This window comes from Lemur catta, chromosome 6, assembly GCF_020740605.2.
Source record: "Lemur catta isolate mLemCat1 chromosome 6, mLemCat1.pri, whole genome shotgun sequence".
In the NCBI taxonomy this organism is placed as follows: Eukaryota; Metazoa; Chordata; class Mammalia; order Primates; family Lemuridae; genus Lemur; species Lemur catta.
This window is the reverse complement of record NC_059133.1, coordinates 38896740-38913712: the sequence shown is the minus strand read 5'-3', so window position 1 is coordinate 38913712 and position 16973 is coordinate 38896740. Positions and strand designations below refer to the sequence as shown.

Below are 16973 nucleotides of genomic sequence, written 5' to 3'. Positions count from 1 at the left end.
TCCTTGCATTTTCTCCATTTTATAATCTAATTTTCTGCTTTTTATTAAAAAAAGATAACACTTCCATCAAAGTGGGGTTTTTTTGTTTGTTTTGTTGTGTTTTTAGTGTAAAGGTTAATTGACTATGGCAGAACATTCAGTAGATGTAAATATATTAATATGTTCACTTGATTTAAATAGCATTATTTAAAAAACCCTCAACTTATTAAATAAAGACATTTGAACCATAGAAATACTGAAAAAATGTCATCTAATGTCATGGAAAAAATGCTGGTTTATTATTGAATAACAATATAACTGATATAATGGATTTAAAACATTAAGCCAAATGAAGTTGATTTATATTGCAACGTAGGTCAAATAAGCAACTGAATGTACTCCGTCTAGTATGTAGAATACCAATTAAAACAGTCCTTTGGAGTCTACTAGTTCCCAACAGTAGGTCTGTTCCAAACTAACAAAAAGGAAAGATTTTGTCAAGAGGAACTACTTGGCTACACTTTTTCACCTGTTTATTTTTATCTTTCTTGGTGTTCAGTCTCTTCAGATAAGAAAACAGAAGCAAACTGTTAAATGTTTGACAAGTGAATAATTTAGTGCATAGTATGTCATCAAGTGTATGAATTGTCTATTTTTACTCCCAATCTCTGAAGAAAGGGTCAATATGGTGCTACAGTTTATATATATATATATATATATATACATATACATATTTTTTTAAACTATACACAGAAGCAAAGTCTATGAAACTAATATGTAATCCTTTGCACAGCCCTGGCCCATTGTCAGCATCCCATACTTGTTGTTTACCTAACATTGTGCTGCCTTTGTGTTGCAATCTGGATTACAATCCAGGCTCACTGTGCGGGGACTCCGGATTGGATTTGTGGAAAGCAGTTTGGATGGTTCCAACTCCTCCACCAGGGGGAGACTCAGGGCTTTCTCCTGTAGGGCTTTGTAGCAGGCGAATCCTGCAGCGTGTCCCGCCCCCATGACAACACTGCCCACGGGCGCCCCGCGCTCTGAGCGTCCCAGTGCTGGGCTCGAGCCCGTGCGGGAGGTTGGAGCCAAGGGAGATCGTGGACCGCGAGGCCGAGGAAATCGGGTTGTCGGAGCCGTTACTGGTCTACGCAGTCAGAGAGTCCTGGGCGTCCTCCCATGGCTCCGAAGAAGAAATGTAGTTGCTTATGGATCTTAGGTCTGTGTCTGGTAGCCAGTAAATCTTCCAAAGTCCCAAGAATCACAGACCACAAATTTATAGACGAGTGCGTCACGGCTCACAACGAATGGCGTAGCAAAGTCAGCCCCTCTGCAGGAGACATGAAATATATGGTGAGAAAGAACCTGGGCTGGTTCTTATGTCTTTGGTTCATCCTAAAGTATCTGGGCGGTATATTTCATGGACTTATTGTACTAATTCCATCTGGACTTTATACATGCAGTTTAAAAAAACAAAATCACCCTTTGACTGAGCTGTCTCCAGGTAATGGTGGAAGTGGATGAGAAAAGACAACTTAAATCTGTTCCTTGACCAGTACTTAATTTCTTGGCCAGGGGACACGAGGAGGGCGGGGATGCGGAAGGGGCTGTGTTTGGAAGTAGCTTGGTTTTCACCACTAAGGTATTTTATGTAATTCGCACAGGTTTGTTGGTTTCCTCCCACTTTTTGGCTAGCATTTCCTGTCTCACACAACCGAGTTACTAGGTATAAAAGAAATAGCACAAGGATGGAGAGTCTCTTGTTTTCATATCTATTTTTATTAACATCATATAAACCCAAAGTGAAAACACCATGTGTAGTGTTTATTTGAAAAATAAAAAGATTGCTCTACAAGGATGTGAATAAGGAAATCAACACTTGAACACTATCAGATGGTCATTTTCATGAAACCTAATAACTATGTGAAATTAAATTCCAAAAACATTGCACTGGTTGTGTCTTTTGTAGACCTCTATCATATAGACAATAAGGTGAAAGTGAGTAATCTATTAAAGACAAAGCATAAAGAGCATTGTATTATTAAAATAATCTGTAGAAATTACAAATTTTTAACAAATTCTTCACTGAATTTTATTCCTGGAAATTTCCCTTGCATTATAACTTTTTCTTGCTTGTAAACATGATATAATTATGAACACAAATGTTGATAGTATTAGTCTATTTTATGTACTATGCAAATGTAGATACATTATAACTCATGTCTATTCCAGCTTTCTTCCTTTCTATCTAACAGAAAATAAAATAGAAGTAATCATAAAATTACAACTCAGGCACTAAAATAAGTTCAAAACAGCACTATTCTACTGTATGGGAAAATGATATTTGGAGGAGGAGGGAATTTCAAAAAGGTTTGGAAAATAAAACAAAAATAAACTGATCTCTTTCATGCAGAATTGTTCAAATATTTTAATATATTATGTTTACCTTTATCTCCAACAGGTTAGGGGGTGGGCGCAGGGCATGAATGAGCTAGAAATAAATCTTAAACTGAACTCAAAAATGCTAATATTAATAGTGATATTGGTTATATCTTTTAAAAGAATTTTATTGTATATTATATGATTAAAAGAGTAAATGTGGGATTAAATATATTTTCTTCATATTGTCTTCATAACGTTGGCTACTTAAAGCAAATAGCAATGTATTGTGAGGTTCATAATGATGTATTATAGAAGCAAAATTACAACCAAAGCACAAAAAATGAAGTGGGGATAAATAGAATTATTTAGAATGAAAAGAATGAAAGTTCTTTACATTGTTTGTTAAGAGTTATAATAATATTTCCATGAGGACAAGGAGAAGTTAAGAATGCACATTTTAATATCTAGAGTAACCACTAAAAAATACAGAGACCTAAGAATACAATAAATAGAATACTAAAAAGTCCTTGATTAATATTTGGGAAAAAAGTCAGGAACAAGGAACAAGAACAGAGGGGATAAATAGAAAATAGCAAACGGTAGACTAAAACTTAACCATTTTAGAATTACATTAAACACAAATATTGCACATGTCAATTATAAAAAAAGATTATCAGATTGGATTAATGATTTTTGTAACAAAAACAGGTCATAGACAGGATCAAAGTAAAAGGATGGAAAAATATGTTATGCAAACTTTAAACATAATTAAGATAGAGTGCTATATTTATATCTGACAAAGTAGAATTTAAGACAAGGAGATTTACCAGAAATAAAAGGGAACATTTAGGAATAATAAAAGGGCCAGTTCTACAAAAGACACAACAATTCTTAATGCAAAAAACTCTAATACTAAAACATACACTGAGGAAAGAACACACTATTCAATATATAATGGTTCTGGGAAAATTGGATAGCCATATGCAGAATGATGAAATTGGATACCATCAATTAACTCAAGATGGAGTAAAGACTTAAATGTAAGATGTGAAATGATAAAAATCCTTGATGAAAACCTTAGAAAAACGCTTCTGGATGTTGGCCTAGGCAAAGAATTTATGACTAAGACCCCAAAAGCAAATGCAACAAAAATAAAAATAGACAGATGTGTCTTAATTAAGCTAAAAACCTTCAACACAACAAAGGAAATAATCAAAAGAGTAAATAGAAAACCTATAGAATGGGAAAAAAGTATTCACAAACTATGTATCTGGCAAAAGACTAACATCCAGAATCTACAAGGAACTCAACAACTCAGAAAGAAAGAAACAAACAACTCCATTAAAAACTGGGTAAATGACATGAACAGGCATTTTTCAAAAGAAGATATACAAATGGCCAAAAAGCATATGAAAAAATGCTCAATATCACTAATCATCAAATAAATGCAAATTAAAACCACAATGAAATACCATCTTACTCCAATTAGAATGGGCATTATTAAGAAGTAGGAAAAAAATAGATGTTGATATAGATGCAGTGAAAGGGGAACACACACACACTGTTGGCCGGAATGTAAATAATACAACCTCCGTGGAGATCAGTGTGGAGATTTATCAAATAACTAAAAGTAGATCTGTTTGATCCTGCAATTCCACTACTGGGTATCTACTCAAAGGAAAAGACATCATTATATCAAAAGATATCTGCACTCATAGATTTATTGAAACACAATTTACAATCACAAAGATATGGAATCAAACTAAGTGCCCATCAAACAATGAGTGGATAAAGAAAATGTCATATATATAAACACACACATACTCATACACACCATGGAGTACTACACAGCCATAAAAAAGAATGAAATAATGTCTTTTGCAGCAACATGGATTGAAATGGAGGCTATTATCCTAAGGGAAGTAACTGAGGAACATAAAAATAAAAGGTACATGTTCTAACTCACAAGTGCGAGCTAAACTGTGGCCATCAAGGACACACAGAGTGGTATAATGAACATTGGAGACTCAAAAAGAAGGGGAGGGTGGGAGAGGGTAAGGGATGAAAATTACCAGTGGAGTGCAGTGTACACTCAGTTGTACTTCGGGTGATGGGTACAAGAACCCAGACTTCACCACTATACAATATATACACGTAATGGAATTCAACTTGTAGGCCCTAATTCTATTTAAAAAAAAAAACAAAAACATATTACCACATGTCCCAGTAATTATACACCTTAGCCTTTCTAATTTTCCTTTTTTCCTAGAAAAGGTAAAATATATTGCTTCACAAAAATCTGTTAACAAATATTTATAGCAGCTTTATTTATGTTGGTCCAAACTTATAAACATACAAATTTCCATCAATAGTGAAAGTTAAACAAATTATGGTACATCTTTACTGTGGAATACTACTCAGCAATAAAAAGAACAAACTATCAATGCATAGAACAACATGGGTGGATCTCAACAGCACTATTCTGAGTGAAAAAAATCCAATCTTAAAATGGTTACATTCTGTAGGATTCTAGTCATATAACATTCTTGAAATGACAAAATTATAGAAATGGACAACACATTAGTGATTGCCAGGGGTTATGGATAGAGTGGAGTAAGTTGTGACTGAGTGTGACTTTAAAGGGTTAGCATGAGGGATCATTGTGATGATAGAACAGTTTGTATTTTGATTGTGGGGGTGATTATTTCAATTTATACATGTGATAATATTGCATAAAACTACACACACACAAGTGAATGCATGTAAAACTGTTGAAATCTTAAAAAGGTCTGTAGATGGTACAGATTGTACCAATGTCAATTTCTTGATTTTGATATTATACTATAGTTACAGAAGACATCATCGGCCGGGCACGGTGGCTCACGCCTGTGATCCTAGCAGTCTGGGAGGCCAATGCAGGAGAATCACTTGAGGTCAGGAGTTCAAGACCAGCCTAAGGAAGAGCAAGACCTCCTCTCTACTAAAAATATGAAAATTAGCTGGGCGTGGTGGCAGGCACCTATAGTACCAGCTAATCAGGAGGCTAAGCCAGGAAAATTGCTTGAGCCTAGGAGTTTGAGGTTGCTGTGACCTAGGCTGATGCCACGGCACTGTAGCGTGGATAATAGAGTACGACTCTGTCCAAAATAAATAAATAAACAAATAAATAAAGAAGACATCATCATTGGGGAAATTAGTTTATACAGGACCTTTATTTTTGTAACTTCTTGTGAATTTATAATTAGTTCAAATTAAAAAGATGTTTAAAAAATCAACTTGGCAATAATAACTACATTGAGACTGTCACTTTTATCATAAATTGTTTCTGGACTCTATTCTGTTCCATTGGGCTGTCTGTTCTTGTGTCAATACTATACTATCTTAATGAAGTTTTGTGAAAATCTTGATATCTGTTAGAGAAAGTCTACAGTTTTGTTCTACTTGTAAAAAATTGTCTTAGCTATACTTGGTCCTTTGCATTTCCATATAAATTTTATAATCAATTTCTACCAAAAAAAGCCACTTGGATTTTATTAGAAATAAATTAAATATCAAGATCAGTATTTTTTTCAATATTGATTCTTCTGGTCCATGAACATTTTATATCTACCCATTTATTTAAGTCTTTTAAAATTTCTTTCAGTGATGTTTTATAGTTTTCAGTGTGGAGATCTTGTATATCACTTATACATATTTGATATTTTTAAAGTTATTAATTTGTAGATACATATATGGAAATTCAAATGATTTTTTGTACATTTTCCTTGTATATGGCAACTTTGATAATTTCACTTATTTATTATAGTTTTGGTTATCTATTCATTTGAATTTTGTATCTATCCAGAAGTGCCATCTGTGAAAAATGATAGATTCCAATCTTTATACATTTTATATTTTTTATCAGATATATTTGTAGCTCATATATTCTATTAGACACCTAATCTTTTGTACAATTTTAAGTAGAAATAAAGAGGGCAGACATCTTGTTTCTTTCCCAATCTCAAGGGAAATCTTTTACTATAATATTTCACCATTATGTAGAGAGGTTTTTGGGATTTTTGTAGATACCCTTGAATAAATTGAAGAAATTACTCTCTTTCCATTCCGAGTTTTTTTTTTCTGTTTTTCATTATTAATGAATATTTATCCTTTACTTATGATAAATTTGCATGAAATTCTGAATTATTAGACTTTGAACTCTGACATATTTTAATCACATTCAGATTTAGTTGTTGGGTGTCTCTAATGGATCAGGCCATCGGCTCATTACTGGAAATATAACCATGAACTGTCACAGAGTGGGTATTAAATGAGTGTTACTGAAGCATAACTAAAAAGAAATGACTAACTATGAACATAATAAATACCAAAGAAAAACTATATTTTATTAAAATAAAAAACTAAGTAAAATGTAATTGATAACAGTTATTAGAATAATTTTGATGCAAACAAATGCACAATTAAATGTTAATTATTTTTATCTTTCAGAGTTGGGATGAAAGTTTAGCGAAGACAGCTGAAGCTTGGGCAAAGAAGTGTCAATTCATGCATGACAGCTGTTTAGATACACCATATGCATGTGATAAAAATTTTCAATATGTTGGACAAAATATATGGTTAGGTGGAATAAATGGATTTACATCAAGAGTTGCCATTACTAGTTGGTATAGTGAAGTTGAATCTTATAATTTTGATAATATATCATGTTCCAAAGTTTGTGGACATTATACACAGGTAAATATTTGATATCTTATTAATTTGTCCTTATTTGTGCACATTTCAATTGCACGACAAAATTTTTTAGTATTTTCTTCTGAATTTCTTCTTAATTTATGAAAATCTCACCTTTATTTGGGAGATATTTTTACTGGGAATAGAATTCTATATACTGAGTTTGTTTTTCTGAACTTAAAAAGCTTACCCCACTGTCACTTGCATTGCTTCCAACAAAAATTCTACTGTAACCCTCTTATTTAATCCTGTGTATGTAATGTGTCTTTTTTCACTTACTGCCTTTAAATTTTGTCTTTTATCATAGATCTTGAGAAATTTAATAATAATTTACCATAGTTTCCTTCGTGTTTCCTGAGATGTAGTTCACTGGGTTTCTTGGAGTTATAAGTCTATAGTTAAATCAAATTTGGGAGAATGTTGGCCATTGTTTCTTGAAATATTTCTTTCTCTCCCTTTCTATTCTCTCTTTCTAGAGTCTAGTTATGTGTGTAGAAGGCCACTTAAAGTTGTTCCACAGCTAATTGATGCTCTTGTCTCTTTATTTCTTGAAATTTTTTTTTCTGTATGTGATTAATTTAAGTCTTCTTGCTACATCTTTAAATTCACTAATCTTTTCTTCCATAATGTTTAATCTACTATTAATCCTATGTAGTTTATTTTCAATCTTAGAACTAGAAGTTTAATTTGTGGGGTTTTAAAAAATGTCTTCAACTGATACGTCTTTCATCTTGCTTTTTAAGCATATGGAATACAGTTATAATGATTATTTTAATGTTTTCCATGCTAGTTCTAGCATCTAGGGTAGCTTTGGCTTAGTTTAAATGGATTTACATTTTACTTCCTTATGAATCAAATTTTCCTGCCTCTTATCATCTTGGGTAAACTTTATTATATTCCCAACATTGTAAATTTTGCCCTTTTGGGTGCTGGATTTATTTGTGTACCTATAAAAATACTTTAACTGTCTTCTAGAGCATAGGTAAGTTATCTGGAATTTATTTGATCCTTTTGGTGCCTGCTTTTAAAATATGTTAGGAAGAATGAAAGCAGTATTTAGTCTAGAGTCAATTATCTGTCACTACTGAGGCAGAATTCTTCCACATACTCCACCCAGTGCTCTGAGAATGATGAAGTTTTCCAGTTTGGATATTCCTGGCTTTGTGTAAGTCTTAGTATTGTTTCCTGTAGTTCATTTTTTTTATTATTCTTTTTTTTTATTATTTAACAACTTTGGTTTACTTAATGTTTCCTCTAGTTCTGATAGGTGGTTCTTTCCCAAGCCTGGAGTAGTTTCTTCACATGCATGCTCTGACTAGCACTCTGCTGAATAGTTGATGAGGACCCTCTGCAGATCTCCACAGTTGTGCAACTGTACAATTCTCTTCTCTTCACTACTCTGCCCTCTAACTTCTGCTTCCTTGGTCTCCCCAGACTCTCAGTTCAGACTTTCTCAACCATGTGAGTCTATCAAGTTTTTCCTGGTTTTCCCCTCCCTGAGCCATAATCTGGAAACTCTCTTAAAACAGTAAGCTGGGACAATTACACAGTACGTATCTTTTTTTCCCAAACTCTCAGGGGCATTATCTTTTGTTGCCTAATGTTCAGTAGCATGAAAATCATTATTTCCTATAATTTTCCCAATTATTTTGATTGTTTCAAGGTAGAAGCATAAATGTGTCCCTGCTACTCCTTTTTGGTAAAAACCAGAATTGAATTTTTAGCTAAGCTTTAATCCTAGATATGATACTGAGCTCCTAAAAACGACTGTTAGAGCAATAGAAAGAGCTCACTTTCTTCTCCAACCTTACACATTTGTATGAATTGAATTAATATACAGTGTCTGAAAGCAAGTCATTTTTATCAGAGGTACAGTGAACAAAGAACAGCAGCTTCCATTTTCCCCTCTCTTCACTCCTTATTTAACAACAGAATGCTCTAAGTCTGGACATCCTCTAGTATATCAGGAAAGATGTTGGTAAAAAATATGGTTTGGCTATTGCTGTGAAAATTGAGAGAATGAATCAAATGTCAAGTGTCCTGATAATAAGCAAAATACAATATACCTAATATGGCATCAAGGCTGAGTCACAGCCTTTATGTTAATATATCCTTTGTCTTCTCTTTCATTGTAAGAAAAAAAGAACCTGTTCCCAAATGCCCCTTCTCTTTTAGCGTTGCTACATGAGAAATGGGCGCTTACTCTTCATTGGCTAATTTACACATAATTTTAATAATTAGTAATAGGTTCATTCTTCTTATTAATTCAACAATTATACCTTGCTTAATGTTCAAAACCAAATGAGATAAAAATTTTTTGCATTCACCATTTGGTAATATTCTATTAGAGTTACATCCATTGTTCATATTAATGTTACATCTAGCTCCTTTAATGAAAACAGTACATTTTTTTCCTTTATTTTTCATTTGTACATATTCATGGGGTACAAGTGCAATCTTGCTACATTGATATTAATATATTCAATAGTAGTGAAGTCAGGACCTTCAGTGCATCCGTCATTGGAGCAATGCACATTGTACCCACCCAGCACCTCCCATCATCCACCCCCGCCCATGCCTCCAACCCTCTGAATCTCCAGAACTCAGTACATTTTAGATCTATGCATAGTCAATATTTATTTTTATCATTCTCAAAGCCAAAAAAAGTTTAATTTAGGTAAATTAATCAAATGGAATTACATGGTATTTCTGGTTATTCATGAACAAATTTTTAAACATGATTTCTTGAAAATATATATACTTGCAGTTGTATAGTTTATAAATTTTTAGAAACATTCAAAAGGAAAGGGATCTTTTAATGATCTAGCTTAATCTCATTTTATTAAGTGGAAAACTAGCTCAGAATTAATAAGTCACTCTCCAGAGCTACACAAATGGCTGGAAGCAAAGCTCATCTCTTACATCTCATTTCACTGTGCTTTTTACTGCACTTTGCTACCTCTCAGGCAACCAGAGAGCCATTAAAATATTTTTTTCAAAATTATTTATTCTGTCTATAACAAGGCCATGGAAAAAAGTGACTAATACATAGTTTAGGTTAATAAATTTTGCTAATAGAGTCATAAAATAAATTAATTCAGAAAATTTATTTCTGTTGTCAAAAATCTATTATCTACCAAATTTCCTTGGGTTATTTTTTAGATAGAGTAAATCAATATTTTCCATTTGTTCATTTGGAAAATGAAGAAAAATTTTATTCTGTCATTATCACAAAGGACTACTAATGTTCTTCACCTCTTTATCTCTCTCTTATGGCTAGTTTTCCATAGGAGTCTTCATCCTTTTGAATAACTTTGCCATTCTTTGCAACTAGATAAAAATATTCACCATCCTTAGGTCATGCATTTTTTTAATCAACTCAATATGTTCTTAATGCCTACCTGTCTCTTATGACTTGACACAGGTGAGAATATAGTTACTACCAGAAAATTAAAAATTAAATTATGTAGGATTTTTCTGAGAAAAACAGATAAAAGTTATTGTTTTTATTTATAATATTATTTTAATATTGCTTGTATGATATGCCCATGGAGAGAATTAAAATATATTTCACAAATCATCTAGAACATCTTGTAATTTTGTCTATGTTTTATACTATGATTTTGGCTTTATATTATATTCTTCTTTTATTTATGAGAATTATCAATGAGAAGAAAACTAGTTAGGTAGCCCTCATGAAAACAGCGTCAACAAAATAATCATTTTAAACTAAATATTAGAAATTAGAGAAAAAATAGTAATAAATATTTATGTATATTCTTTTTGTTAGCATGACAAAGACTATACCTACTCCTACAATGTACTGTTTATATGCACAGACGTGTTTTGCATATTATATTTTAAGTTGCTTTCCTCATAGGTAGTCTGGGCCAATTCATATAAAGTTGGTTGTGCAGTTGCAGATTGTCCTAAGCTTGAAGCTGCACTGTTTGTATGCAACTATGGACCTGCGTAAGTTATTTTTCTTTTAAAAATATTTTAAACTGAAATTAATGTTAACAATGGTTTCCAAGAAGAGGCTCTTATACTGAACACAAATATATTTTTGATAAGTAAAGTCTCCCTCTACAATGATAATCAAATGAAATATGTGAAAATAGAAGATGGTGATAGAATATTGCCTTGTGTAAGGAAGAGCTATGCCTGTCACAAAATATTTAAACTTTAGAGTGAAAAAGATGGAGATTGTTAAGTAAAAAAAGAGATAATATAACATACATTGCCACAGTAATATCTAAATACTGGAACACAAAATGGTTGGCATTTGCTTCTCTAATACAATATAAGTGGAATGAAAAAATGATTGAGAATGATGGTAAAAGTATATTACCTTAATAAAATAACCAGAAAAATTTTAATTGTCTCACTGATAATTGCACATATAAATGGAAATATAGCTTAAGCCTAAAGGGAAACTCCAAAAATGAAATTCTAGAACTCTAATCCCAGTGTATCTGTACAAGAAAGAATATTAAGACAATTAATAACCCAACTCTTCAACAAACAAAAATTTAAAAATAAAATGTGCAAAAGATAAAAACAAAGACAAAGGATAACTATACAGGATTGGCAAAAAAGGAACTGAGATATACCAAGATCACTATGGAGAGATAGAAATGTGTATACATCTCTCTGTGTTTTCTTCCACTGCTTCTCAAAAGCAAAAAATAAAAATGACAAATTCATAACCTTAAAGCCTGAGGCAGAATACAATTTTTATAAATACAAGATAAATGCAGAACTGCTGACACTATTTATTGCCATCATTTCTGTTGAGGAGACTAATCACTGAATTTGAAAGCAAAACAGAAAAAAAATTAATAGAGGATTAAGGCTCATGGTGCAGTAGAGCAACATGTTGCTTTGAATAAGCCAGGTTTTTGAGTTCAAACAAATCATGTACATAACAGGTTGCTATGGGTCTTTCAAAAGCATAACAGGATATTGTCATATCACTCCTGGCTTGGTAATAGGGACAAATATACCCTACCAACTGAAACAACAACCAAAAAAAGAAAACAGACAAAATACATAAAGCAACAGTTTTTAAGACACTGGCTATTATACAACAAAGGGCTGTGATCTCTGAGAAACAGCAAAAAACCAAAGTTAGCTTTATAATTGCCCCAGCTTACTATGTTGAGGGAGTTTTCAGGCCATGGCACATGGACAGAGAACTAAAACAGGAGTTGAAGAAATTGAGCTAAGACTTCAGGAAAACCTATACAGCTAGAGTTCATGGAATAGAGTACCAGAGAGAAATACATGCAGAGAACCTAAGAGATCTGCAAAGGATATTCCCTGAATATTCCAGAATACTTATTAGCACGTGTGTGTGTGTAAACTGAGGCCAAGGTAAGAACCATCTGAAAGAATGGGAGGAAACAATTTCTGGCACTTACACAAGGAGTAGAAAAAGACTGCTTCAAATATACCTAACAATTCATAAATTGAAACCTGAAAGTATTAAAATGTTCCCATGTAACTTAACTGCATCCAAAAAGAAAAAAAAAAACAAATAGATTTACAGAAATGAATAATATCCAGCATCTACTACTTACAATGTGTGACATCTAATCAAATATTACCAGGCATGCAAAGAAGCAGGAAAATAAGACTTATAATTAGGAGGAGAATCAATCACTTGAAACTGATGCAGAACTGACACAGATATTAGAATTAGCAGGGCTGATTTAACATTTTAAAATAAATCAAGGTAGTTCACGATATTAATCAACCTGAAAATAAGGAATCATATGATCATCTCAATAGTTTCCAAAAAAGCCAAACATTCATTCTGAATAAAGGCACCCAGCAAACTAAAAAACAGAAAGAAATGTCATAAACCTAAGAAAGGGCATTTATGAAAAACTCATAGCTAACATTATACCTAGTAGTAAAAATATTTTTCTATAAAGTACCAGATAGTAAATATGCACACCATATACAGTCTTTGTTACTTATTCATCTTTCTTTTTGTTTTGTTTTTACTAACCTTCTAAAAAATATTTTTAAAAAAATAAATCTTAGGCCGGGCGCGGTGGCTCACGCCTGTAATCCTAGCACTCTGGGAGGCCGAGGCGGATGGATCGCTCGAGGTCAGGAGTTCGAGACCAGCCTGAGCAAGAGTGAGACCCCCGTCTCTACTAGCTGGCCAACTAAAATATATATAGAAAAAACTAGCCGGGCATGGTAGCGTATGCCTGTAGTCCCAGCTACTCGGGAGGCTGAGGCAGTAGGATCGCTGAAGCCCAGGAGTTTGAGGTTGCTGTGAGCTAGGCTGACGCCACGGCACTCACTCTAGCCTGGGCAACAGAGGGAGACTCTGTCTCAAAGAAAAAAAAAAAAAAATGAATGTTCAAAGTGTTCACAGCAACTTTATTTCTAGTAGCCAAAAACTTGAACAACTCAAATGTCCATCAACAGATGAATGGATAAATAAATTGTGGCATATTCTTTAATGGAATGCCACTCATATTATTACGTTTTTCTATGCTACTCTCAGTAAGTAAAACCTACCTAGTCTTCCACAGACACAGACATGAAAAAAAAAAGAAAGAGGTTTGTTAAAATGTATTGGCTTATGTTATTGAAAAGCAGACATAATAGCTGTCAAATCATTACTTTCTATAATATCATCAAATGGAACCAGACAAGACTATTATATTGTACTTTTAAATTAAATCATAAAGTACATGTTTTCATTCGCAATTTAAATTTTACAAAATGAAGAGAGAATCATAGTATCTATGACAAAAAACTTTATGGCTATCACAGCCATAATTACATTAGGTTCCCATCTAATTTGTGTTCTATAGAATATTCAAGAATATAACTGCCATGTGATTTAGGGACATCCTGTAAATAACAGTTTTAATAGTTTCTTTTTACAAAAGAAATGAGCATAAAATTGGAACAAAGTTATTTTTCCTTTTCAACATTAATGACAGTGAATGATCAGAACAACTTGCATAAATACATGCACTAAATTAAAGAAATTAATAGTCATTTGGCTAATCGATGTCTCTCTTTTTTACAGAGGAAATTATGTAAATACTCGCCCTTATAGGAAAGGAGAACCTTGTTCTCTGTGCTCGAAGGAAGAGAAATGTGTAAAGAAGCTCTGCCGTAAGCAAAAAGGAAAAAAAAAAATCATTGCATTCTATTGGGAGAAAAAAGTTTTCACAAATTCATTGTATTTTTAAATTTGGCTTCTCAAGTACATCATTTATGGGCAAAATTTGATTACTGCTGATTATATAAATCTTTTGTCATAAATCATCATATTTAAACTCAGACAATCCTTCCTTTCTTCACTGATTATTTTTCCTCTCAAGCCGTAGAGCAGAAAGGAATGAGGTACAACTGTGTTCCATTTTCATCCTATGAATCTGGATTTGTGTTTTCTCTTTTTTGTTGGTCAGTCTTTAAAAAAAAATGAGTTTTAGCTTGTGACTTTTTTTTTTTGAGAGATAAGAGATATAGCATAATGGTAAGTATGTAGTCCTTGGAGTCAGATGGCTTAACTCAGAGGTGATTAAGAGGATTAACAATGATGAATTATTACAAAGTTATTTGAGCCCCAAACAAAGTAAGTTCTCAAGACATTTTAGATATTATTATAATTAAGTTCCTCATTATTTTCTATCATTTAACCCAATGTATATTTTTCATAGCATTTATCACTGTCTGAAATTATCATTTTATTCATTTTATTTATTCAGTTCTAAAATTGGTGATAAAAATTCCCCTCTCACTTTCCTACAATGAAAGGGACTTTATTTTTGCCCAATAGCCATTATATCTAAAGCCTAGAATTATGCTAAATATGTAGTAGAAACTCAAATAAATGAATTTTTGAAAAGCAAATGAATTATTAACAAAGTGCAAGAGCCTATTAGAACAACAAACTGGGGAGAAAAATTTTCATGTGGAAAGATATGGAGAAATATTTGGAGCAAGGACTATTTCAGAAACGAATGAAATTGTTAACAGAGGGTTCTTCGTACATGAAACTCAACATGAAGAGATTATGTTTGTTCTGGGACTTAAATGGGCCATGATTGGAGTGCCAGAAATAAAGTTAACTACTTTATAGTTTTGTTTATTTTTTATTTTTGAGCCTTCCACACAAGAGGTGTTTTAAAAATATTTGTTGACATGACATTGTTGGTAGGGAACATTATGAAGGTTTTTAAGTAATGTAGGATTGGGTAGAATGCTTTCATTTCCTTAAGTTAGAAAGTCCAGCTAATTTTCCTAAGTGGATTATCTTATTCTGAAATTCAGAAAAGCAAATGAATGCTTTTCTTTTTATAGTATTAAACTTTTTTTTCTATTTATGGATTTGAAAAATTACTATACCTGATAGTACCTATCTAAATATTTTAGTATTGAGCCTATTATTTCCTACCCTTGAAACTAAATTGTGCTCTTAACTGTTTTGTTTTATTGACAGAAAATCCACTTCTGATTGGGAAAGCACCTCAGCGGATGGCCTTTAATTCATTCTGCCTAGCTTTTATTCTTGTGAGAATCTTTTAATTGTCTTTCATATATAAAAGAAACTTTCAAATACAACAATAAAGGAATAGTTTATAGCTAAATGTAATTCATCATCAGTTTAACTGTCTATTAAATCTTCTAAACTCTTTTTTGGTGTCTAAACTTAATGCCCAAAGGAGTTGAAAACTTATGTCTACACAAAAACTGGGACACAGATGTTTATAGGCCAACTCTTGGAAGCAATCAGTATGTCCTTTAGTAAATAAAGGAATAAATAAATGTTGGTACATCCAGAAAATAGAATATTATTCAGTGCTAAAAACAAATGAGCTATAAAGTCATGAAAAGACATGGAGGAAACTTAAATACCTAATACTAAGTGAAAGAAGGCAATCTGAAAATGTTACATACCGTATGATTCCAACTATATGACATTCTGGAAAAGATAAAACTATGGAGACAGTTAAAAAAAAAAAAAAGTGAGTGGTTCCCAGGGATTAGGAGGGAAGGAGAGATAAATAGTTTGAGCACAGAGGGCTTTTAGGACAGTGAAACTACTCTGTATGATACTAAAATGGTGGATACACGTCATTTACACATTTGTCCAAACGCATAGAATGTATAACACCAAGAATGAACACTGTGAACTCTGGGTGATAATGATGTGTCAACATACATTCATTAATTGTAACAAATGTACTACTCTGGTGTGGGATTTTGGTAATGCAGGAGGCTAGGTATGTGTATGGGCAGGAGGTACATGAGAAATCCCTGTACCTTCCTCTCAATTTTGTTCTGAACTTAAAACTGCTGTCAAAAATAAGGTCTTTTTTGTAAAATCGAAAATGGCTAAACAATCAAAAACAAAAACTTGCTCTACCACTCACTGGTTGGGTGATTTTGGACAAATTATTTGACTTCTCATTTTGTCAGTTTTTCTGGCTGTTCAAGGAGGAAACAAACAGTGCCTGACACGTTATTTGTGAAATAAATTAAAATGTTACCTCCCAAATAGAGGAGTTCATTTGTTTGGCTGATATGAAGCCAATAGACACAGCCAAGTCAGTTATAGCAAGGAGGATTTATTACTTGACACAAGTAAAGATCACACCTGGGATAATCCCCAAAGCAGTGTGTCCCTGAATGGGGGGTGGTGGGGGGGGCGGGGGCAGGGGGGAGGGGCGGAGATTGGGCTGATTTTATAGTCAGAGGGTAATGAGGTATGATCTAATAGGATCTTGCCATGGGGTGATGCCAAGAAATGAGCTCTGACTGGATCCCGCCATGGGTGGCCCGGGGGCTCCACTTCTTAATTCAGTCTCATTCCTCAGTCCAGTCAGAGCACTTAGGTTCCA

At 33.0% G+C, this 16973-nt stretch overlaps 1 protein-coding gene across 2 annotated transcripts; it reads left to right on the top strand.

Moving 5' to 3' along the window:
- The first annotated feature begins 1135 nt into the window (after positions 1–1135).
- Positions 1136–15657, top strand: GLIPR1L1 (GLIPR1 like 1). Of its 2 annotated transcripts, XM_045553350.1 has the most exons (6): positions 1136–1332; positions 6850–7095; positions 10973–11064; positions 14153–14241; positions 14887–14907; positions 15572–15657. In XM_045553350.1, exons 1-6 carry the CDS (start codon positions 1159–1161, stop codon positions 15655–15657), a joined length of 708 nt encoding a protein of 235 aa, XP_045409306.1. In that variant the 5' UTR covers positions 1136–1158. The 2 variants fall into 2 exon arrangements, with proteins under 2 accessions (XP_045409306.1, XP_045409307.1); XM_045553351.1 differs by lacking the exon at positions 14887–14907.
- Positions 15658–16973: the final 1316 nt, after the last annotated feature.